General features: G+C 45.8%; 1 protein-coding gene across 2 annotated transcripts in view; it reads right to left on the bottom strand.

Moving 5' to 3' along the window:
- Positions 1–26,019, bottom strand: part of Pip4k2a (phosphatidylinositol-5-phosphate 4-kinase type 2 alpha) — a 164,480-nt gene that overhangs the window by 24,863 nt on the left and 113,598 nt on the right. For both annotated transcript variants that reach the window (XM_038333403.1, XM_038333404.1), the window contains exons 4-5: positions 20,801–20,953; positions 1,069–1,215 (exon numbers count right to left, since the gene is read on the bottom strand). In XM_038333403.1, coding sequence (XP_038189331.1) covers positions 1,069–1,215; positions 20,801–20,953 — 300 coding nt within the window. The remainder of the gene's footprint in view (positions 1–1,068; positions 1,216–20,800; positions 20,954–26,019) is intronic.

The following is a 26,019-nucleotide window of genomic DNA, read 5'->3' as shown; positions in this document are numbered from 1 at the left end:
GCTCCGTGGTCCATAAAGTCTCTGTGGTTCCTGCTGAACTTGGTCACTATACTGCAAATGCATAGATAAGACAGACTGCACACATGATACATCAATAAAACTTTCTTTAAAAAATAGAAATGCAACCCTCTCTGTTTTGCTATGCAATCACACTACAGTTGGCTGAGTCTGAACTTGTAAATCTCTGATCATGCCCCTGCAGCCACAGTTTCCAGTGCTCCCCGTCTTCCTGCCATCTTTGAGATGTCCAGTCTCTGGGATCTCCTGTCTCCTTTGTCGTGAATCTTCCCCCATTTCTTGCATGCTCTCTACTGGTGCCCGCATGTCCTGCTTAGCAATGTAGGCCTTGCCAGCTGGGGGAACAGGCCTGTGATCTCAGCCACTCAGCAAGCCGAGGCCGGGATTACAGTTCAAGGCCTATTTTGACTTCAGGGTGAATTTAATGCTGGCTTGGGCAACTGAGTGAGACCCTCTCTAAAAATAAGAAGAAAAGGGGCTGAGGCTATAGCTCAGCAATAGAATACTTGTTTACTGTTAACAAAATAGTGTGGCCTTCCCTGTTCATTCCTACCCACAGCGCGTATCATTTCCCTAAAGTAATAATAATAGTAATATGTATATATGTTCATATATACACAATATATATAAAATGAAAAAAATTTATATGTATATAATCCTTAAAGATTTGTTCTGTTGTTGTTTTTATTTATTTATTTACTGTAGTGTGTGTGTTCTGGGCATGTCTAAGTGGAGGTCAGAGGTCAACTTTGGGGAACCTGTTCTTTTCTTCTACCTTGGAGTCTGAGGCGTGAACTCAGGGCATCAGGTTTGTGGGGCAAGTGCTTTTGCCTGCTGGGCTATCTTGCTGCCCGGGTCTGTTCCACTCATCAACTATTCCCAGCACACAGACCACTACACGGCATTGGCTGACATGACTGTAGCAGTGTGGACTGAGATACGAACTCAAGGTGCCTCTGAATTATTTCATTCACACAATTAACTATAACATATACAATATGGATGGGTAAGCTGGAGCCACTTAAGGCAAATGACCGAAGGCAATCTCACCTTTAAGTCGTATTTCCTATACACAGATAAACGGTGGCTGAACACATTCCTGGTAACAATCACGTATATTTCCACTCCATCGACATTAAGCCGGTACATTCCCAAGAACTGAGGAAGAAGGGTGACCCCGTGACATTCCACTATGTACTAGACAGGAAAGAGAGAGAGAAAGGAAAAACAGCCGTCAAAACATGGTAGATCACTGTGAAACTTGGCCTTTCTAATTGTGGGGCTTATTTAAAGTAGAATTTCTAATTCTTGAGGCTTTATTTTCGGAAAACAATCACTTGGTGTTTCCCACCCCTCTGGTCTGTGTTCTCCATATATATAATCTTTAAAAAGCCTTTTTATTGATTCTTTGTGAATTTCACATCATGCTCCCCATCCCACTCACCTCCCCATCCCTCCTCCACATTTTCCCTCTGCCCTTGTAACCTCTCCTGCAAAACAAAAAATAAAAATAATAAAAAATGAAAAAAAAACCTCACCTTGGAAGCTGCGGTAGAACACTCAATCTTATCACTAAAGAGAGAATTTTTTTTCAGTAGCTCAACTAATCCATAATGTCAAAATTGGATACAGAAGCACAAGGCAAGAAAGGAAATCCTTTCAGCTGCAGGGACAGCCCACCTAGGTCCTTCTTATTCCCCAGAAGGCCTGAGGATGACCTCATCCCTTGATCTTGAAGCTGGTGTAGTGGAGGGTAACGAAGAGGCTGCTGAAAGCCTGGTACTAGGGGCCTAGCTATTCTGTTTTTCGTCTAGACTTCAGTGGGCATGAAGGGGCCTGAGCTACAAAGAAGCTGGAGTTCCCTGGCCAGATTCTGCCTGCCATCAAGTCTCAGGGTTGCAAAGACACACATGACTTGGGTCGTATGCCAACAAGCCACAAGAGGGAGCTACTTCCTCTTGGAAGCAGTTATTGATAAACTATGGGTACCACCACAGGGGCCTTTACAATGGGGGAAGATTCTAAATGAGCCTTTTAACGTCTATGACACAGGGATGAAACCTCCAGGGTAGCATCAACACCACAGTTCCAGTGTTGTGGGTGCCCTACCCACTGTGCTCACCAACAGTCAAGGGTTGTAGATGGGTTATTCTGGTATGTATATGTGTTGCGCACATGGGGGTGTGTGCCTGTGCCAGTGTACAGAGCGTGCCTGTGCCAGTGTACAGAGACCAAGAAGGGCTTTGGGTGTCATCGCCTCGAGGCAGGGTTTCTCAATGACCATCTATAAACTCACCATCTTGGTTAAGCTTGCTGGCCAGGAAGCTCTCAGGATCTGCCTGTCTGTTCCCCTCAGTGCTGGAGTTGCAGGCACACACAGCCTTGCTCGGTGTTTTACATGGGCAAGGGGCTTTCAAACCCCGGTCTTCACATCACCAAACAAGTGCTCTTGCTCATGGAGCCATCTCCCCAACCCCTATTTTGAGTCTTTGAAACATTAGCAAAAATGTTCTAATTGGACTTTTTAGTGGTAAATATTAAGTCTGGGGATATTTAACTCACTAAGAACAAAACGTCCTTGGCTCTCCTCATTAGAACTGAACAGTGTCTATCTGGTTTTTGCTATGCAGAGTTCTGACAAATCTCAAAGATGCTTCGGCCCCTTTCCTTACAGATAACAATTGAGCTGTCTACTTGAGCTCAGTCTAATTTCTTCCACCGAGTTTCATCTCAGCTTGTTACTTTAAATAGATGAGTGGAGCATAATTTGAAGCCAATAATTTGACTTGAGGTTTGCTAACGCACAACAGGTGGCTAACAGTTCTTGGCTGAAAGGAAATTTCCCACAGCGATTTAAGGGATTAAAAAGTGTGTTGTTTGCCAGTAGGGGAAGGTGGATGAGTGGGTCTTAACTCAGTCTGGGGGCATCTGTACTGCGTGAGGGAGGGAACGGGCTCATGAGCCAGGGAGATGAAGCACAAATCCTTGGGTAGCCATTTACATGCTGTGGGATTTGGGGTAAGTTAACTAACCCACTTTATATTTTAGTTTCACTTCCCAGAAAACAGAGTACCCAAATGCCCACCTAGAATAAAGTTGTGAGGATGGCAAGGGAAAGCATGTCAAAAGACCCCATGCCACAGTCTGTACTGAACCCCACTCTTTCTCAGTTACCAATGTTGGGAATGCAAGCGCTCACTCAAAACCTTGGGAAGAAACTGTAGCATCACATCTATCTGCCCCTGTTCCAAACTCCTCACAGCCGCGTCCTAGTGTCCATTCTGGGGGTCGCTCTAGGACAGGAATTATTTTTGCAGACATGGAAGGCTATTAGAGGCCCCCAAGGCAGGGCAGTGGCTCATCACCTCTCCCACTCACATCTTTATCCTTAAGAAGGTGTCAGGGATGACAGAGCACTTACCACACATGCAGAAGGAGAGAGGTTCAATCCCAGTACTACAAAAACCAAGGCATGCCGAGATAAGTGTCTTTGTAGAGCCACAGAGAGCCTGGCTCCCAGAGGCTCTACCCATAGTCCCAATGACCCATGCTAAAGAAGTTGAGTGGTACATGAAATCGCCAAGCTTTTGTTTTTGAAAATACGCCCACTACACACTACAGCTTCCCTGTCTCCAAGTCTAGATAACACGGCAAAAACAACCAACTTTGATGCATTCTGTCAACAAGTGTCACATGTTCTCAAAGGTTCCATTCTCCCATGGGGCTCTTTGATGAATACTTTGAAAAACACAGATTAAATGAACCTCAAACTCCTGAGTGTATAAACACGCGCAAAGCCACAAATCACATCAAAGCCCACCTTTTCCACGTCAGTGCTGCCAAACTGCCTTTGATACTAAGAACGAAGAAAGAACTTAAGGATCAGCAATTCTGCAGGAGAGAAAGTTGTACCCATTGGCTGGAGTTCTGGATGGGAGCCTGGGAAAGTGTTCCAGGTACTGAGTGCTGGAGCCGACCCAGTAGACCCAGGCAGCTCTGCACACAAACTCTTTTTTTTTAAGGTTTTTATTTATAGATTTATTTTATTTTATGCACATGAGGTTCTTGCCTTGTGCCCCAGGGTATCAGAAGAGGGTGTTGCATCTCCTAGAACTGGAGTTAATGATGGTTGTGTGCCACAGTGTGGGTGCTGGGAACAGAATGGAGGCCTCTGGAGAGCAAGTGCCCTTAACTGATGAGACATCTTTCCATCCTTCTGCTCACAAACTCCTAACACCAAGGACAGAAACTTCTAGAGCACTGGTTTTCAACCTTCCTCATACGGTGACCCTTTAACATAGTTCCTCAGATTGTGAACCCTCACCATAAAATTATTTTGCTATGACTTCATAACTGAAATTTTTCTACTGTTATGAATCATAATGTAAATATCTGATACGTAACCCTGTGAAAGGGTCATTCAACCGCGAGGGGGTCATGACCCTCAGATTGAGAACCAGTGTTCTAGAGGCAACCTGCACACCAGTGATTCTAAGCTAATGCCTACAGAACACAGGAATACTACATGACCTAATCGCACGCTGCCAGGACCCATTCAAAAGCTGCGAGATCTCAGATGAAATGCTCCACTTCTCTGACTCCTGCATTTGGAAAACAAAACCATTTTCAAGGGAACAAAATGACTGATGACAGGGTTTTGATGAGAATGAGGTAGTGTGGAAGTAGTGTTTGTAATCTGAATATTTCGGTTTCCCTGAAATCTTAGCCCATCTGTACTCTCGACATTCATTTATAAAACATGTTTACTGAGTATCTGTTACATGCCAAGCACTGTGTGTGCCAGCATAACATGTAATAGAGAGACCTGGACTCTCCCCTTATACAATTCATCCTACAAAAGGTGCCGCTGGCAGGGAATGACCTCTACTTCCTGCTGTCAGATCTTCAGGTAGTCTCCGGTTAGGTTTCACTGCCTGCTTCAAATTCAGCACAGGGTGAGGGTCAGGCTCTTTCCAGAACCCCCCTCCATTTTATCCCAGGATCTACCTTGAGTTCTCAGGTATCACTGTCTCCCCTCAGTTCAGTGATGGAGAAGTGTCTATGTGTTACTTCAGAAAATTAGGTAGGTGGAGTAGACAGAACAGAATTGTGGGAGAAAGGAAGCAGAGTTGGGGAGATGCTTCAGGCAGTCGCCATAGTGAGTCACCATGCTTCTCCTCTCCGAGATGGACGCAGGTTAGGATCTCTCCTGGTAAGCGATCCACCTCGTGGTGCTATATAAATTACTAAACATGGGTTAAAGCAAGATATGAGAATCAACCAATAAGAAGCTACAGATAACGGGGCCAGGGGCCAGGGGCCAGGCAGTATTTAAAAGAATACAGTTTCCGTGTAATTATTTTGGGTAAAGCTAGCCGGGTGGCGGGACACAGCCCACCGTTCCTTCTACAGTTCAGGACTCCACGACAATGTCTAAGTGGGCTTCAGATTCCTTCATGAAACTGAACAAAGACCCAAACACTCCCTCCCCCACAGGCACCAACTGAGGCCAACTGGAGACCTGTGCAGATGCCTTCACTAGGTATTTAGTGGTCAAGAGGGACGGATTAATCATCCATTATTTTTGTTAAAGGTTAAAAGACCTACGTTTCAGAGAAGCAAACAGAAGTATTTAGCAAAATGAAGTATTTAGAGAGAAACACTATGTACATGTCATTTACTTTCAAATAATTCAGCAAAACCTCAAAATGATGTAAATTTCCTTCATGTTTGAAAAGTTTTATATCAGAAAATAAAACTCGGGGTCTGAGGAGGTGGCTTAGTGAGTAAACACCTTGCTGTGCACGCATGAGCAGTGGAAGCCATGCAGGAATGGGGTGCACGAGTCTGCACAGGTTCCTCTCAACCAGAGGAAGAGCTAGGAGAATCCTTGGAGGTAGGAGGACCAGATGGCCTTGTAGAAGCTGTGAAAAATATAAGAGACCCTGCCTCCCACAGGGAGGAAAGCAAGGACTGGAAGCCGAGACCGTCCTCTGACCTCCACTGTGGTTCACCCGTACACCTCCCTCCCTCCTCTCTCTCTCTCTTGCTCAAATGAAGAAGGTGAACTGAACCCATGCCTGTATTTGGCTCATATCCTTCTTCACCTATGACCTCTTGACCAGCTTCCTGACTATCTGCATTTGGTTTATGGCTTTCCTTGTCTTCCATTCACTCTGGAACTTCTGTCCCCACTAAATTTGCCCTCTACCTTTTCAGGGCACCTGCCCTCACTAAGATCATCAATGGCTCAGGGGTTGGTAAAGGTGGCAGATGCTTCTCAGTCTTCCCATAGAGAATGTGACCTTCTTCAAGGTCTTTGCTGTCTAATTTCAACTTGGCTTCTGAGGTACCTGTCTAGTTTCTCTCTCTTGGTTCTCTTTCTTAACTTGCGGGCCAATTCTTCCTTCACCATGTGCCCAGAACACGTGGGGATGCCCGGAGCCTTCTCATCCTCTCATCCTTCACATCCTCGCCTCCTGCTTTGTCTCATTCTCTCTGCATCCTAGCAGGGTCTTAGGCTTTCTATTTCCAGTCAATAATCATCCTTTGAGCTTCACTCACACAGGACTCAACTCAGGCAGTGCAGCATCTTTGCAAAATATAAGTCCCATGAAGGGACCACTGTTGCTGTTTTGTTCACAATCAAATCTTGATGTGGGATTCCCCTCTGTATGTAGTGAATCCCATTGCTTAATAAAGAAACTGTCTTGGGCCTGTGCAAGGAATAGAGGTGGCAGGGAAATGCTGGGAGGAAGAAGGCGGAGTAAGGGATATGTCATGTAGCCCCGCCGGAGACAGACAGACAGATGCCAGAACATTAGTCAGTAAGCCACAGCCATGTGGCCATATACAGATTAATAGAAATAGGTTAAATTAATATGTAAGAGTTAGCCAAGAAGAAGCTAGAGCTAATAGACCAAGCAATGATTTAATTAATACAGTTTCTGTGTGATTACTTTGGTTCTGGGCAGCAGGAACCAACAAGTGGCTCTGTCCTTCTACAAAATCCCCAACACGTGTCCCTAGCATGTAAAGTACGTTTAAAACATAAATATGTTGAGTAAATTCAGAAAGCCACTCAAGGAGCTGGAGAGACTGCTCAGTGGTTAAGAGTGCTTGCTGTTCTTTTAGAAGAACCAAGTATGATTCGCAGCACCCACAAAGCATCTCACGATTATCCGTAACTGCAGTTTCAGGGGTTCAGACACCCTCTTTTGGCTCTGTGGGTACCAGGCACACACAGCGGCAAAGACAGACATGCAGGCAAAACACCCATACACTTAGGAAGGGGGTGGGGAATGACCCAAGGGATGTCTTACAGATGCTCTGCAGTGTGGACCTTCCCACGCTTACTGCTTTGTTCACAATTACAGCAGGACTCTCAGTTCTTGGATTAGAAACTGAATGTTTGTACTTTGAAAGCAGAAAGAAAAACTACAATTTGGTTTATGATGAGGGGGAAGGCTCAGAGGTTCTTCTGATGTCAGAATAAATGAAGCACATCACACAAGGAAAAGGAAGGCACGTGTCTGTGGTGGAATATTTATTTAACTATGTAAAGATGTGTTAATCTGTTTATTTTGCAGAATATTACTTTATATAAAGGTGTGCTACATTTGTTTATGCTGTGGGATATTTGTTTAACTATGTAAAGATGTGTTACATTTGTTTATGTTGTGAAATATTACTTTATTATGTAAAGGTTGCCGCATTTGGTTAACTATGTAAAGATGGGTTACTTTGCCTGCTTAAGGCGCCTGACTGGTCTATAAAAAGCTGAGTGGCTAACAGCTAGCAGCAGAGGGACAGGTGGGGCTGGCAGGCAGAAAGAAAAAGTAGGAGGAATCTAGATTTCAGAGGAGGGAGAGAGAATGAGGAAGAAAGAGAAGAAGATGCCAGGGGTTGGCCAGCCAGCCAGACACAGAGAACATACACAATGAAAGCAAGGGAAGAAGCTCTGAGGCAAAACGTAGATGAAGAGAAATGGGTTAAATTCAATTACAGGAGCTGGTGGGACAAGCCTAAAGGAGGGCAAAGCATTCATAACTAATGGTAAGTCTCTGGCTCACGATTTGGGGCTGACGCTCTGAGAAGGTCTGCTACATGTGTCAGCCGTGGAGAGATAAAAATGTTTCGGTTTCACCTCTGCTTGCTGGATAAAATAGTGTGAGTGGCTCGCAACTCCAGGTTACAGTCCACCAAGGCAGGGATGTCAGTGACTGCTCACACCACACAGGGGTAAAGCAGAGCACTTAATGGAGGAGCTCACTCTCCCCCAGCCTGGGGAACGGTGCTGCCCACCATGGGCGGGGCTTCCCACTAACTAGGAACTCCCACAGATAGGCCCCAGGCCAACCTAGTCTAGACAGCTTGTCATTGAGACCGCCTTCCCAAGCCATCCTAGACTGGTCAAGTTGAAGAGGGAAACTGCCCATCCCAGAGCCATGACAAAGTACCCGTGGACTGTGGGAACTGCTATTCCACGGTTAACCAGGGTGGCTCTGGGAGGGCTACAGCTCACAAGCTGTACACAGAGCTATTGAGCTAGTCTCTCATTCTGTGCATATTAGGCACCGTGTGACAGTGACAAGTGCAAGGAAAGGCAGCTGAGTCACAGCCCCACAGACACAAATGTGTCACCAAACATGAGTCAGTAATGATACCTGATGACTTACACAGAATTCACAGAAGAAACTCTCCCAACGTCCCCAAGTATGTATGGACTTACAGAGATGGCAAATGGTGACCTTTCAGTCCACAGCACGATGTGGAGAAATCCACAGGGGTCTTCTTCCCTCCCCACCCTTGCTATCTTCACACTGACCAGGAAGGAATCTTGGGTCCTCCACAGGGAGTAGGGAGAAACTTGGTGCTTTTGAGCCACCTTGAGCAAGATGGGTGTGGTGGTACCCATGTTTAATCTCAGGACGAGAGTGGCAGGTGGCTGAGGTGAGAAGATTCAACGTTAGTTTGGGCTACACAGTGAGACCACTCCTCATGAAAAATGCGGAAAGAGGGCCTCAGGTAACTAAGGAAGAAGACACACAGGATGAGGAGGCTTAGGAGCGAAGGAATAGGGAGGAAGAGTGAGGAGGGAGGACCTCTGGGGGTCTTCTAAAACACTCTCAGAGAAACTTATGCAGAGACATAGTATTTTTATCTTGTGTGTGTATATGTGCCTGAGTGCATGCCTGTGTGTGCACTCATGTTCTGGGCACATGCACGCCACTGCATGCCTGTGGAGGTCAGAGAACAACCTTGTGTGCTAGATCCCGCCTTCCACCTTGAGGCAGAATCTCTTGTTCACCACTGGGCACCAGGTTAGCTGGCCCTTGAGACCCTGAGGAATCTCCCATCTCCACCGTCCACCTTGATTACATCCAAGGGCTTTCCCACCTGGCATTTCGTGGGTTCCCGAGATCCCAGCTCGGGTTCTCAAGCTTTCCCAGCAAGCCCTTTGCCCACTGAGACATTTTGCTAGCTCAGGAACGGTTACATTTTTTAAACGTGTGATGGGAGATCCCTGTTTCAAGGAATCTCTGTAAATTAATTTCCAAAAATGAATAATGTTGCATATGTGTACAAGGTAAGGCAGTTTCTTTGCAGATATAAAGTATTTAAACATGCATGCTGCATTCTGCGACTCTTGGCTCACAACTCCGAAAATTTCCCTTTTAAGACTATAAAGATCACAGGTGAGTCAGGAAAATGATTTATTCAAATACTTCAAGAACCACAATGTTTTTTCTTTAATATCTAATGTTTGGTGCCCTTAAAAAACAAAGCTAAAACATCTTTAGCATCCAGTTGTTTCTTACCTCTGCCCACAGGCACAAGGCAATCTGAGCAATCTTGCTTTCTCCCTTTTCCACGCTTAATTTCCAGATTATAAGAAAAGTCATTACTCATGGTGGTGCATCCTGTTAATCCACCCTTGGGGAGGAGGAACCATGGTGACCTTGAGTTTGAGGCTACACCCTGAGATCCTGCCTCAGGAGCAAAGAACAGGAGTGGTAACTAATCCTCAGAGCTAGTCTTTAAATTGCTGGTAAAAATATTTACTTCCTTTTCGAGCAACATAGTATGGATGAGCAACACTCCCCAACTGGCCAAAGGGCACAATTACCCTGGGTGTTCCCAAGTGTTGTAGTGATGAACCAGTTTACCAAATCACCACGCTCAGAGCCCTCACAGAACCGGTAGATGTCTTTCTAGAGGGCAAGAGTCCCAGGACTTCTGTGCTGGGACCCTCTGAGCTCCCAAGGGAGTCAGCTGTTTTCCACTGCAGGCTGTCTCCCACGACTCAGATATTCACAGTAAGTGGCAGACCACAGTTTACTCTCTCAGGCAGGACAGGGACTGTCTACACAAAGGTTGACGCTGCTCCCAAGTGCTGTTCAAAGCCAGCATTCTCCTGGAGGCACTGCTTTCTGGGACCCAATGATAACGCTAATTTTCACACTTCTGAGCTCCCAATGTCACCAAGCTCTTCTGGAACATCAAAGAAGCCCTGTCTGGCCCCTGAATGCACCCATAACCTGAGCTTTCATTTGCACAAATGCTAAATTTGAACAAGTGAACGTGTTAACTATTCTTGATGGCTAATTCGAGTCACTGGGGTCTGAGTCCGACACATTCTCAGTAGGAAGGAAGTCACTGCATTAGCTATGCTTACACGAAAATGATTTTTATTCAGTACTGTTTACTACACCATGTTACCTGCCCACATTATATATTATTGCATGGTTTCTGTTTCATTCCTAGAGCATCCTCAGAAACTGTTTTCTTTTAACATGCAGCCAGTATGGATGGCTGTAACGGTGTTTCTAATATAAGCAACTGGTGCTGTGTTCTTCCTTCTGCTCAAACGTTTATGTACACGTGATGTCATAGCATCATCAATAGAGACAGATTTCCTCTTCTTGGGTCTCTCACAACTGACTGTGGGCTTATTAGACCTGCAGTGCATTGAAGAAAATACCTGTTGGAAGCGGACTTGCAAAATATATGGACGTCATAACCTCAAGATGACAGTTCCCCTCGCCCTTGGGCTGAAAACAAGGTTTACAATTTCTTATCTGCTGCTCTTCTCATGCAAAATGAACGGCATTCAAAGATCCACAGCCTCTGGAAGGTTCCAGCAGAGAGGGCTGTGATGTGTGAACTGGATTTCAAAATTGCTGTTAACATGGGTTCACTTTTTTTTTTTTTTTAAAAAAAAAGAGGCTTGAACTGAGAGTTTCACATAACAACAAATTAACACTGCATTGTAAAGTCTTATTGCACTTAATGTTTTGGAAGATTAAAGTATCTGTAATCCTTACTGTGCCTGTGGCTATGATTTCTTTTAAAGGATTATTTTTATTTAGGTGTATGTGGATTTGTCTGTTTTAGCTTACGTCACCTCTGCAGAAAGAGAGATCTACGGAAGACAGGAGAGGGTGTCAGATCCCCTGGAGCTGGAGTTACTGGCAGTGCTGAGTTGTCAGACATGGGTCCTGGGAACCAAACTCTGGTCCTCAGGAACAGCAAGAAGCCCTCTTAATCAATGAAGCACTGAACCACTGCCACCACTGCCACCAATGACGCCACCGCCACCACTACCGCTGTCACTGCCGCCACCACCACCACCCACCCGGACATCAGAGGGACAGGAAGTAGAAGGGAGAAAGGGAGGGAGGGGGAGAGAGAGACTTTTAGAAAAAAAACAACTGAATGAATGAATGAATGAATGAATGAATGAATGAAAAGTTTCCTTAAGTTCCTGGCTTGGGATAACAAACAATTTGTCCTTTAATACAATTTATTTTGGCTTTAAATGCTTTCGGGGTAAAGAAACAAAACAAAAGGATGACTACATTTAAGTTAATAAGCAAATGAAGCGCCCCCCTTTCTTACGATGCTGGCTACAGCCCAGAGTCTTGCGCATGCTCGGCTAGTACTCCACCACTAGGCTGCAGCCCCAGCATTCTAACTCTCTTCTTAAACTCCAGAAAATCAGGCTTAGAAAGGAATCAGTATTCCTCTGTAGTGCTGCGGGTGGCTCAAGACAATTCGCTCTCATGCAATGTGGTTGAAAAAGGCTGGACCCAGCAAGTTGGGCAGTAGCTCAGCCTGTTAAGTGTGTGGTGCTCTTTTAGCCGGGCGGTGGTGGCGCACGCCTTTAATCCCAGCACTTGGGAGGCAGAGGCAGGAGGATCTCTGTGAGTTCGAGACCAGACTGGTCTACAAGAGCTAACTCCAGGACAGGCTCTAAAGCTGCAGAGAGACCCTGTCTCGAAAAACCAAAAAAAAGAGAAAAAAAAGAAAAAAAGAAAAAAAGAAAAAGGCTGGACCCCCTGGTTTACAGCACTTCTTAGAGTTGGGACGCCACAGAGGATGTGCACATGCAGATGCTGTATTACATTGCTTCCATCTGTAACACTAAGACAAGGAGAATCCATATAGCATCACCATTTACAGCAAAAGAACTTGGCTCTTTTGTGCATGGCAAGGCGCTTGGCTGACATCCTAGCTTCCACCTCCAGAACAGCAAAGAAGGAAGAGAAGGAGCAAGAGAATGAAGTAGAAAGTTTGCAAGTGATCCCAAGTGCTTCCTATAATCAGTGGTGTTTACTGAAAGCGGCAAGAGAACTGACGGCCCTAATGCGAAGCTTGGCTGGTACGTGGTCCTCTGGGCCTGGAATGGCTACAACTGAGGACGGGGGTGGGTGGTGGGAACTGGGGCAGATATGCCCAGAAGCAGTTGCAGAGCTAGCACCCTAAAAGAGGGGTTGAAGTAGGGAGAAGGCATTGGTAAAACCCAATACAGAGAATTCAGTGATGGAGAAGGGAGCTCAGGACCCCAATTGCTTGGCTGCAATCCTTGAAGGGGACTGGCACCCCTATAGTGGAGTCTCTGTCTCCTCCTCCATCAGTGAGAAACTTTGAAAGCAGTAAATCAAGTCCCAGGCTTTCCAGAGAGTAAGCTGAAGCAAGCTCTGTGAGATGATCAGACATGTGGGAAGCTAGTGGGGTGGCAGGGAAGGAGAAGCGATGCACAGATGCCCCCAGGGATGACCCCGCCACTCTGCTCTGGCCAGATGTATTTCCCTCTGTGTCTACAGTCATCCAATAGGGCATCCAGCTGTGCTGGGGCTTCAGGGATCATCTCAATGGTGCCCCACCAGCTTGCTGAATCACACGGCTGGACAGTGGTGTGATTTTTCTCTCTGTCCAATCTTGCCTCTTTCTTCTGTCCCACATGGCACTGATCCTCAGTGATCCCCAAGTCTGGTATTGGTTTTGATTAGTAACTGCATAAGCCACTAGACCAGAGGGCCAGGAAACTCAGGTCTCAGAAACTGCAAGGATTGACCTATCAACAGTACACCATAAACATCTTAAATATCAGATGTTTTAAAGAAACACAGAGGCCAGGAGTGTTGGCTCACACCCCCATCCCAGCACTTAGGGAGCTAAAGCAGGATTACCATGTGGTTAAAACCAGCCTGAGTTACATAGTGAGATTATGTCTTCAAAATCCAAGACAGAAAGAATAAGCATGCATCAAAAAGTTGATGTGTTCCGCTACTGAGCTACCTCCCTGGCCTCATTTTTACATGCCCTCTGACTAGCTTAGCAAACTAGCTGATGAGTAACCATCATTTGTAAGACCTGGGAGTGTTAGAGCCAATAGTGAGTTGAAGAAAAGCATATTTACAAAGTATTATTTCCCCAAATACACAAAAGAGAAAATCAAACAGAAGACTCAGATTTGCTATGTGTAATATGACTTCCCCGCTGGTCTGAGGCAGGATGCTTTCCTTAGCACAGAGTGGACTAGGGAAGACAAGGACATCATTGGAACTGTGAGGACCTCCCAAGGTCTGGTGGCTTAAACCTCTATCAGTTTGCCTCAGTGCCATCTGCCACTGGAACCATGCCTCCTAGTGGACTAAACGAGTCCATAACCACATAGTACATGATTTCAAGGGTGGGATATAAGAAGTTAAAGATAAGAACGGTACTTAATTATCTTAATCAATCTCTTATATAGTACTTATTCACTAGACATAGTCCTGAGCATGTCACGACTATGATTTTACCTAATTAGCACAACTCTTAATATTGTTTTACTATGTTTATCTATTTGTATATGTGGGTGGGTATATATGTGTAGGTTAGAAGACAACTTAGGGAGACAGTCCTCTCCTTCCATCATGTGACTCTTAGGAATCAAACTCAGGTTGTCAGGGCAGCAGAGGCCTCTCCCTGCTGAGTCATCTTACCAGCCCTAATGAACGAAAGGCACTGCTAACCCAAGGCCTCGCCATTGGCTAGGGCAAAGGCGGTGTGTGGGGGAGACTGGCTGGGCCAGATTCCTGTCCTGCAATGCCCTCCTACACCACACACTGGCAAGGGGTGGCGGGCATAAAATAATGCCAGAAAGAATTTAGTTAGGATGTCTCCCGAGGCTGGCCTCTTGGTCCTTTCAACCTCAGAAAACTTTAGGACTCACTCAAACCCTCGTGTATTGTGGGCCCACTTGAAGCAGGAACAGGAAGAGTAAGAACAAAGCAAATGACGCGTGGAAATGCTGCAGCAAACCTCATCATTTTGTATGCTAGCTTAAGAAAACGTTCATATAGATAAAGGTGTATGAATTCTGAGCATCCCAGAACAGAATGAAAACGACGTCCCTTTGTGTCATCTGAAAGGACGGACCCTCAACTGATGAAAATAACTCTATGAGACCCAGCTGTACGGCATTTTCTCCAAGCAGTGAACAATGGGGGGAGCCCAGCCCACTGTAGGTGGGGCCATCCCTGGGTCGGTGGGAGCCCAGCCCACTGTGGGTGGGGCCATCCCTGGGTCGGTGGTCTTGGCTGCTGTAAGAAAGCAGGCTGAACAAGCCATGGGGAACAAGCCAGTAAGCAGCACGCCTCCATGGCCTCTGCATCAGCTCCTGCCCTGTTTGAGCTCCTGTCCTGACTTCCCCCAGTGATGACCAGTGCTGTGGAGTGTCAGCCAGATAAACTCTTTCTTCCCCAAGTTTCTTTGGTTATGGTGTTTTATCACAGCAACAGAAATCCTAAGAGAAGTTGGTACCAGGATAGTGGGATATTGCTGAGACAGACCTGATCATATTGTTTTGGGAGGACTGTAGAAGACTTTGGAACTTTGGGTTAAAAAGGCATCAAATGTTGAGAGCCCGGTGAGCTGGTCTGTAGGAGCTTGGAAGCCAAGAATGTTGAGAGCAGTTCAGACAATGGAGGCCTGGCTTGTGAAGCTTCAGAGGGAAGGTTAAAGACGCTAATGGGGCCATTTGTTATTCTGAATTAAGATGCTGCAGTTCAGGTTAGCTGGCCCTGAAGAAGCAGCCGTGGTTAACAAGAGACTGGTACCACTGAAGTGAAGCCTTTGCATTCCTGTAACAATCGTTGCTAGTCAGCTGGAGCTGAGAAGTCAGTGGTCATTGAGAAGAGAGCAGCATCAGTGAAGTGGAATCTTCTGGAAAGTGTTTCCTCGGGGTCAGCACACACAAGCTGTGGCTGAGGTTGTATCTTGTCCTGGCAGCCAAACTTGGTAGTGTAAGAGTTACCCAGGTGGTACTGGTTTTGGAGGCATGAAGGGGTCATGGAGGGCAGCTGAGGCTTGGCACTGTGAGGGGCCAGAAGAGGCCATGAGTGATGTGCAGCCTCAGGCAGTTAAAGGCCCAGGACTGTGTAGGGCCCGCGTCTGCCCTTGTCCCTGGGGCTCATCTTGAGGACAGTTTCTGGTCAGATGACTAAGCGTTCTGTTTGTTCCTGTGCTCCCTCTGCCCCGCCTGGTGATTTGCTGTAGGGCATTGTTGACTCTATTGTTGGTATGGTAATTTCCCACCTGCCTAGGTGGAAGTCCTTGTGCAGCAGTTAGATATGGTAATTTCCCACCTGCCTGGGTGGAATTCCTTGAGCAGGAGTGGGGTATATAAGATTTTCCCCAAGGCTAAATAAACGGCATTCAGCTGATCTCCTTTCGAATGGCCCAGGTCTGTTTGTGTGTTCTTTCAATCTCCAGGCCCTTGTCCGACTTGCGTAAGGTACAGTGGTGACTGTACCAAGGGGTAACACAAAATGGGGTGTTACAGGACTGAAGGGGTCTTGCAAAGATGTTGACTTGGCACCATGAAGAGAACCTATGAGAGACCACTGGTAAAAATGCAGTCCAGCTGCAGCAAAAGACCCTGGCATTTTGGAGATGCCAGTGCCATGGGATGACCACCAAGAACAGCAGCAGCAGTGGGGAGGAGTCAGCTGGGAAAAGACAAGTTGTGGGTGCTGCGGATGGCAAAGCTGAGAAGGATCCAAGCCCTAGAGAAGACTGTGAGTGAGCCCCAGACATTGGGTACTGAATTATTCACACTTTGGGGTTTGGTTTCATTCTGAGTTGATTGTTACTATGCGCTGGTTCTTCTGTCTTGGAGTAAGAAAGTATCCAATGTATTTTTTATTTTACAGGAGTCCACAGCTGAGAGACTGAATTTGTGAAATGGTGGGACTTTTACAGTTTGTAAAAATGTTATGTTGTAATGTTGACATTAATGTGTAATCTTGGGGAAGAACAAGAAAGGAAAGGCTATGTCTAACAGTGTTGTGTTTGTGTGTCAAGTTAACAATTGTCCTGGCTAGTTTTATTCCACATAAACTAGAGTTATGTTGACACAAGCTAGAGTTATATAAAAGGAGGGATTTTTTTTGTTTCTCTAATCAAGTGAGAAAATGCCTTGTCTTAGTTAGGGTTTCTATTGCTGCGAAGAAAACACCACAATCCAAAAGCAAGTTGGGAAGGAAAGGGTTTATTTGGCCTTGGCTTCCAGATTACTGTTCATCATTGAAGGAAATCAGGACAAGAATTCAAGCAGGGTAGGAACCTGGAGGCAAGAGCTGATGCAGAGGTCATGGAGGAGAGCTGTTTACTGGCTTGCTGTACGTGGCTTAATCAGTCTGCTTTCTTATAGACCCCAGGACCACCAACCCAGGGATGGCCACACCCAGAACGAGCTGGGTCCTCCCCAGTTGATCACTAATTGAGAAAATACCTTACAGCTGGATCTCATGGAGACATTTCCTCAATCGAGGCGCCTTCCTCTCTAATGACTTTAGCTTGGGCCAGTTGACACACAAAACCAGCCAGTACAATGCCCTCCGGCTACCGGGCAGCTCAGCTCAAAGAGGTGGCCCTCAAGGTAGCAAGTGTTCTCCTAAAATGCTCTGAAGACCAAATAATAAGTTTTAGGCTGATTTCAGGTTGCAATTAGAGTCTTTCCTTTTTATCCACCCTTCCGTTTTTTTTTTTTTTAATTCGTCTTTATTTCTCTGAAGGCGACTCCGAATCTTTTCTGGAACGTGGTCATGGATAAGTGCCCAACTGAACGAGTTAATGAAATGGAGCACTGGTGAGCGATGTGAGGACGCAGATTGCATAAACAGCAACAGATAGCAAAGGTCTATGCCATCTGACTCCGATTTAGTGTCCTGTAAGTAAACTGTTCAACAGTGGTGGATCCCAGTGACGAGATGCTTTAAGTTTTATCTAAAGCATACAGTTTGTAATATGGGAAGAAAACACAGATGTTGACTAAGTGTGACTCTCCTGAATAAAGGGCATACAAAAAAAAAAAAAAAACCAACAGTCTTGTAGTTGTGGGACAAAAAGAAAAAAAAAAATCTTAGTACTGTGAGTGATCCCAGAGTGTGTCGGCAACGTCTTGGTGTCCAGCATGCATACAGAACCCTGGAGTTACATCAGGAAAAACACCTCGTGTTGGTTAGTTTTATTATCAACTCAACATAACCTGAAGTCACCCGGAAAGAGAGAATTTCAATAAGGAATGAGATCGGTCTGTGGTCATCTCTATGGGGGGATTGTCTTGATTGACTTAGCTCACTGTGGGCAGGACCATTCTCTAGGGAGGAGGCTCTGAGCTGCAGAAGGAGAAGGGCCGGCTGAGGGAGCAACAGCAAGCATGCATTTATTTCCCTCTGGTCTTGACTGTGGATATTATGTGACTAGCTGCTTTGAGTCCCTGTCTTAGCTGTTCCTTGGGAAGCTAGAAGACAAACACTTTCCTCCCCTAACTTGCTGCTGATTAGGTGTTTCTCACAGCTTCAGACTTGGAACTAGAACACGGCTCCATCTGTGACTTCTGTAATGCTGAAGGATTCACTCTGAGCCCAGGCTTGTCAAGAAGGCATCTTTGCCATTTATCAGAATATATTCTTACCGTCACAAGACACCACTTTGCTTTGAGTGGTTCCAAGATAAGTGAAGCATAAGAAGGATGCACGGCTGTGACATCCAATCCCAGAAAGGGGAAGCACATGAAGCGGTGATGAGCTGGAATTCAGGCGGTTCAAAGTCAGTGTCTTTACCCTCACAGGGATTAGCCGGCCCTTCAAAAGTTCTTTAATAATAGGCAGTAGTGTAAGCGTGGCAGAACAAATTTCAAAAGCAATTGCTGTTATCAAAGATGTATTAGATGTTAAATGAACTTAAAGGCAGACTAATGCTTTCAGAAAACACATTAGAGGCAGTCACAGGTTTCCAGAAACAAAATGCAATGCAAAGGTTTACAGACTTCACTGCAAGTGAAATGCGATCGATTACATCTGCAGCGTCTGGAAGACAATTGCTAAGACACGGTCCACCACATTAGGTAGGGCACAGAGCACGACCAAAGGTAACACTTTAAACAAGTCATTTCAAAGCTCACAAACACGTGAGAGCTGCCTTAAAAACACACAGTCCCAGAGGCTGATGCTTGACAAATACGCCTAAACTCTCTGTAAATCCTAGTCTAATGCAGCCAGGGCTCACAGCTTTACTTGGAACAGTGTCTGTGATAGCCGGTCTTTACTGCTGAGGGGAATTTAAAGGTGTTTACGTAAAAGCAAGGTAAAAGCTAAATATTTGTGTTCCCTCAACAGTCATAGTTTTATATCCTAATCACAAGCTAGAACAATGGCTTAGCTCTTACGGGTGCTTACTGCTCTTCCAGAAGACTAGAGTTGGTGCCCAGCATCCAGGATCAGGAAGCCCGATAACCTGTAACTCCAGCTCTGGAGGGGGTGGGGGTGGTTCTGATGTCTTTTTTGCCTCCACAGGCACCTACACTCACTTGGCACACTTACATGCACACTCGCTCACACATGCACCCACACTTGTGCGTGCACACACACACACAAATAAAACGTTGAAAACTCTAATCACCATTGTCTGGTAAATGGGTCTGTGGATGGGCTCCTCAGCATGTGATCCATGTACTTACTAGAAGGCAGCAGAGTTTCCCCCTCCCTCAAGTGAGGCGACAGAGACAACACCAGCAGAAGCAGAGTCCTCTCCTGCCCTCCACCATGTTGGTTCCCTGATCTCAAATTCCCAGCCTCTAGAACTACAAGATAAAAATCTCCACACCTAAGTCATTCATTCAGTTTGTGTTAATATAGCCACGCAGACTGAGACAGACGCAAAGGCAATTGTGTGTGTATGTGTGTGTGTGTGTGTGTCCATGAGTGCATGCATACATGTGGATTAGTTTGTGTTTTTGAGGCAGGGTTTCTCTGTGTAGCCCTGGCTGTCCTGTAACTTGCTCTATAGACCAGGCTGGCCTTGAATTCAGAGATCCACCTGCCTCTGCCTCCTGGGTGTTGAATGTTGGAATTAAAGGTGTGCCTCACCACCACCCAGCACATACACGTGTTTTAAACACTACTTTTGAGGATAATTACTGCAATGGCAGGGACATTTGTGCAGTGAGACTACAATTTCTCAGGATGACTTACTATTATTGGCTACTGTGACACGGCAGGCATTAACGTCACGGTCACATGACAACCATCACTGCCACTACTTTCTCATATGCTGAGCATGGAATGTGCCAGCTACTCTGCTCTGCACTTGATATATCGTGTTTTCTTATTTAATTTTCAGGACTTGGGAGGTATTAATATTTTCACTGTATAAGGGAGAAGACAGGTCCCCAAATCTAGAAGTCACATGGTAAGGAGGTCCCTGAGCTGGGGTTTAAACTGAGGACTGTCTGACTTCTGGACTTGATGTTCTTCCTATTTCATAGTACGTCTGTTATGGATCCTGCTGGACCTGAGGATCTGTGCTCCGGCATGCAGAACTAGGGATTATTTCAGCAGGGAGAGAACACAGCCCCAAGGCAGCTCTTTCTACCCCCAGGGTGACTACAAAATGAGAGTTGTTGGGGATGAACTGGCACAGGAAGTTACCAGCACAACTCTAAAATTGGAGAATTTTCTACATTGTCCAACCAGGCAAAAGGTGGGCCCTGGACAGGAAGAGCCAGAGTGAGAGCGGCGTAGGGAGGACTCGGTGGTGTAAACAGACAGACGTGGGGTTCCATCTAACTCGTGGCACAGAGGGCCAGTAGTGTGAAGAGACACAGACTCGGAGGGAAGCGCCCGACTCCTGGCACGGAGGGACTCTTCCGAAAAGCCGCCAGATCTTTAGGGAAGTGATTTTTACCATAGTGATCACTGAAAGCACCATTGGATTAAATTTATTTTAAATAATTTAGATTACGATTATGTAAATGTGAGCATGAGCATTCTCATGTTAAGGGTCAGTAATCAGGCCAGTCATTCTGGAACACCAGGCTAAGAAGGCTCTCATGTCAAATGTGGTCCCATTTACACTGGCTAAGTTTAGAAGCTGGGCCTTGACGACCCTTCAGCATGAATGTAAACCTGTTCCTAAGATTCAATAAGACAAGGAAGGGGTCATTTACCTGATGGTACTTCTTGAGAATGTTATGCATCTCTGCCACGTCCTCGCTGGTAATGGTCTTGATGACGTATCTCTTGTCATAGGATGTGTGAAACCGAGCCCCGCTCCGTGCCTGGGAGTCGTTGGGGAGGGGTGCACTTCTGGTCAGGGAATTCTTCCCGTGGGGCGAGAGAAGAGGAGGGAAGAGAATTGGTTAAGGTGTGGCTCTTTGGATCTGGATCATCTGTCGTCACAGCAAGAACATTTGTGTCTGGAGTAAACTGGTAAGTGGCTGACATTATTTTACAATTCTCATAACTCAACTGCAAGTCTCTTACATGAAGTGGAAACAGCTGAGTAAGTACTATGATTTTAATGTTTTTTAAAGGGAAAAGTGCTGGGCATGGTGGTACAGAGCAATCAGGAGGAAGGGAGCAAGTTCTAGGTGATCCTGGTTTTGTTTTTGAGAAAGGTTTTATGTAGCCCTAGCTGACCTGGAACTCTCTGTGTAGACCAGACTGGCCTTGAATCTACAGAGATCCACCTGCCTCAGCTAGGATTAAAGGCATGTACAACCTTATGCCTGGTTTGAGGCTAGCCTAGAACTCTGTACGTAGATGAGACCCACACAGGCCAGCATGGTCTACATAGTAAGTTTCAGGCTAAATTTTCTTCTGAATAGGACCAGGTTTTAGTCACAAAGAAAACTGCATGGACACGGAGCATCCCTTTACATAAGTGCAGGCCGCCAGGACGCTGCGCCTCTGCAATGGTGCCTTCTGCCACATCACTTCATAGATGACGAGATGCACTGAGAGAGGTTTAGTAAAAGTCACAGTCAGTAAACGAAGAACCAGAATTTCAGCTTGTATGGCTGGCCTAGAACCTAGGTTCTCAACTAGTAAACTAGCAAAGTATTTAAGTAGCTAATCGGACCTGTAGAGGAAACAGGAGCTTGGACAAGTGTGTGTTCAACAAGAACTTATTAGACTCTGGCTTGGCTCATCCTCCACCCCTCTGCAGTAACTTTTGAGCATTACTGAGAGTGGGCAGGAAAGGGCTCTCTGCAGAGACTCTTTGCAAAGCAATGGACCCCAGAATGTGGTTCAGGATGTCCACACGACAGCTAAGGCCCTCCGACTCTTATCTCACATGAGACCCCCATCAGTGTCTCTTTCTCTGAGTGGCCAAGGAAGTTCCCCTGTTTGGCCCACTCTTTTTACACTGGTCATGGAACTGGCGGCATTAGTGAACTCTTGCGTCTAAGGAAGTCTGGGCTTCAGCACTGCTAACTGCACCCTTGAGCAATGACATCATCCCCTTCCAGGCCTTGCTTGCAGGCTGTGTGGACAGGGATTCAAAGGCAAAGCTGCTTCCCCCTTCAGTTTGCTCTATGAACCAGGCATCCATAGGAACCAGTGGGCTAAACAATTCCAGGGAACACAGGAGACTTTGGAGAGGCAGGCAGCATCAGGGTGCCACAGATTTTTGGCTGAAGGGAGACTCTGCTTTACATATTCAGGCTACTTTGTAGTTTTCACAGTTCCAGGTGAAATACAGCAGGGCTGGGTCATGCCCGGGAAAACCAGACCACAGGACAGCAGCTGAGGAGGGAAATGGCCCATCGGCTTATCTTGATTTCCCAGGTACATCCTGAGAGTGCAGCTCGGCTCTGGTGTAAGCAAGCACACCTGCCAAGTGCAGAGGGAAGACTGCCAATTAACTAAGTCTGCTTCTCTTAGCTTATCAGAAAACTAGAGATGAAAAACACAAATCCATGTAATTCCAGCAGGACTTTAACTATCAAGATTTGGCAGTGTTAAACTATTCTTAAGATAACTGAAATTCATCAGGTAGATAGACTATAATGAAAGTACTTTCAGGAAGAAATAGGGACATTAGCAAAAGTTTAATTCTCAGTTAATTATTTTGTTGTTGTTAAAAAAAAACCCAACAAACCTTTATACTACTTCCTGCTTAGAATAAAAAGGAAGAAAATCAAAGTGAATGCCCCTTTTGTGGGTAAATGCTAGCAAAAAAGTTATATTATATGTTACTAATGGTCTTATTTTTTCCCCTCCCAAACATTCATATGCAAAAGGGTATTCGCTGCAAATAAGGACTGTAGATATTGTTAAGACTGTAAATTACCTCCAGCCATAAAATCAAGGAACAACTGACTTAGACAGGAGGAAGAGGAAGTGGAAACATCAGGATAACTCTGGGGGGAGGGGGAGGAATAGTGGAGGACACCCGTTCTCAGCCATAAGGGGTTACTACCTAACAGATACAACTTGTTGAAGGAGATATTTATTTTGGCTCATGATTTCAGTAGGCTTGGCTCATGGCTACCTGGTCCCATGAGCTTTACAGAACACAGTGGCAGGAACATGTGGGCATCAGATCAGGAGGGTGTGGGTGGGACACGTGGGCACGCCTCTGGCTTTGTCCACACTTTATTCTTCCTGGGCTACCAGGTCATTCGATGGTGCTGCTCACTCTCCAGATGTGTCTTTCCCCTTCAGTTACTGCCACATCTATTAATCGTTTCTGGAAAGTCCCCTCATATTCACCCAGTGATGCCATTCACTAGCTCTGGAAATCTTTCAATCCATTACACAGACAAAATGAGCCGTCTTGAGTTTCGTAGCTCTAGGAAAGTAACCCATCCTCTCGGAAACCGTGGAGAACAAATCGGAAGCTGGTTAGTCAATGCTGCGCAAGCTTGGTGCACAACCAACTTAGAGACTACGTGGGACCGCAGCTCCTGACTCCATAGGCTCGTGTCAGGACATTCCAGGACGTAGACAATGCTGATGGAGGTGACTTGTGGCCCACCTGTGATAACTGCGGGTCTCCTGAGTGATGGCTGCGATGTGTTTCATCTGCAGTGTGTGAGAGCATGTTTAGTATGCAGTAACACACACATGCTCTAACAACCTGGTCATTCTACTCCTCCCAACCCAAGCTCAGGAAAGCGGGAAGCTATATCCACTCACCTCATTAACGACACTGAGCATGGGCAAGGCTGCATGTGTTTACTGATGGTAAAGCTGCATTAACAACATAGTGTAAGACCTTAGCCCCCAACTTTCAGACTATGATAACACGGTTCCTTAAGACTCTTGGTTTCCAAACAGTCGGTGAAGCTAGGGACACTTTGTCAAAATTTAGATTGTGCCTGTCACATTAACATAAAATGTATTACTCAAATTTAGTGAAAGCCTCATCTAACAGACAGCTAGAGAGTCAAAAGAGTTAAAGTGCCTGCTTCCGGGTGGCTGCACGCTCTGCAGAAGGCCAGCTCACAATCTTGAAGGTAAAAACACACAATGACGTCACATGACATATCTCAGGTCCTAAAACTCCCCCTGGGGAGACTAAAAGGACTGATAGTCAAGACTAAACTTTGGCCATTACAAAACATAACTGTGGAATTTTTTTTTACAGCCTTGTTTGAGGTAGACATGGGATGAAGAGATGGCTCAACAATTAAGGTTGCTCTTCTTCCATGGTGGCTCACAGCTATGTCTAACTCCAGCCACAAAGGTTCCAACGCCCTCTCTGGCTCCACAGGCATTGCACACATGTAGCGCACACACAAACATTCGGATAAAACAATACATGAATACAAATAAATGTTTAAAAAGTAAAATAATTTTGTTTGAGTTTCTGGGCAATGCAGTGTAATGCTGAAGATGGGGGTCAGATACCTAGAATGTTCTCTCCTTTATCCCACCTGCCACTCCTCAGCCTTTGTGTATGTCATTTAGCCTCTCCGATTCTCAATTTCTGGTCTATAAAGTGAAGGGCAATAAGACAGGAGACAGGGAGCTAAGTTAGCCAATGCTCTACCTCAGATCTTTGATAACTCAACAAACAGACAACGCTCCACATTTCCTGGGCTGAGGCGACGATTTAGTGGCTCAAACACTTTCCACACAAGCCTGAGTATAGGAACTGACGTGCATGTAATCCAGGTTCTCAGAGGCGAGACACAGGTTTTTGCAGCAAGCTGGTTAGCTAGGCTAGCTGACTAGCTGGTTTCAGCCAGAGACCCTGCCTCAGTAATTAAAGAGGAGTGACTGAGGAAGAGAGCAGACATCAAGTCTTGGCTTCCACCATACATGAATCCCAACACGTATACTCACACACACACACCTGTAGACACGCCTACACACAGGCATGCACACCAAATCAAAAACCCAACCCAAACCAAAATGCACTAAGATATGGCTCTGTGCTTAAGCAAAGATTGGGGGTACAGATCATAGAAGAGCTCAGAGCATGTTTCCTAAGCAGATTCTAGTCAGGAGATTCTAAGGCCACCATAGTCTCGGTGTGATTAAGACATTTAGGCCACCATTTCAGAGAAGATGACAATAATTCACAAGGCTATAGAAGGTACACTTTACAGATCCAAATGTGTTCAGGACAGTATCTGCATTAAAGGAAGGGCTCTATTCAAAGCCTGTGATCTAATAGAATGGAATATGGAACAGCTTGAGGTCCTTGTTCTGTTGCAAAGGAAAATGAACGCCAGCACTGATACAGGAGGCTTGGACAGAAGGGAGGCTTGTGGGAAACAGAACCTAGGGCTGACCTATAGGTGCTCTGAGGGCTCTTTCTCACCATAAAAAAAAAATCAGAGTCGGAAACAGCTTTAGTGACTGTTCCAACATCCTCAACCTAGAGATAAGAACACAGACCCAGAGGGTGCCAGCAAAGGCTCATCTGAGTTCTTAGGAACACACCCAGATGCTAGCGCACATATGAGGCCTCAGGCTCCAGTGTGTGCAGCCATTTCAATGGGATAGTTCATATTGACTTTTCCATGGTGACAAACACCTTCCTTCTAATACCAATTTAGAGTGTGAACCAGCTGGCACAAAATCAAACTTGTTCCCATGTTTTCAATTTTGCCAAGTCAAGTGTGTGGAAAAATATCAGCAGCAGTCACAGTGTTGAAGCTGCCCAAGCTACTTCATGTATGTTTCTATTAACCTGTGTACAAAGTCTTGGTTCATTCAGAGGTAGGTTTTTGCTGAACAGCACCTGGAGGAGGCACAAGTCGAAGCTGTCTTCTCTGCAGACAAGAGCTGAGGCACTTGTGTGACTGGGGGACACACTCTAGGAGGACCAGAGTCCTGTGGTGTTGCACCTGGGAGCAGGTTTATGCAGCAAGAAGATGGGACTGGAGGATGCATAGGTTTATTTCCTGTGAGTCCTGTGGGTACAGTG

Source organism: Arvicola amphibius, chromosome 6, assembly GCF_903992535.2.
Source record: "Arvicola amphibius chromosome 6, mArvAmp1.2, whole genome shotgun sequence".
In the NCBI taxonomy this organism is placed as follows: Eukaryota; Metazoa; Chordata; class Mammalia; order Rodentia; family Cricetidae; genus Arvicola; species Arvicola amphibius.
The sequence above is the reverse complement of the archived record's forward strand: the minus strand, read 5'-3'. Positions and strand labels throughout refer to the sequence as shown.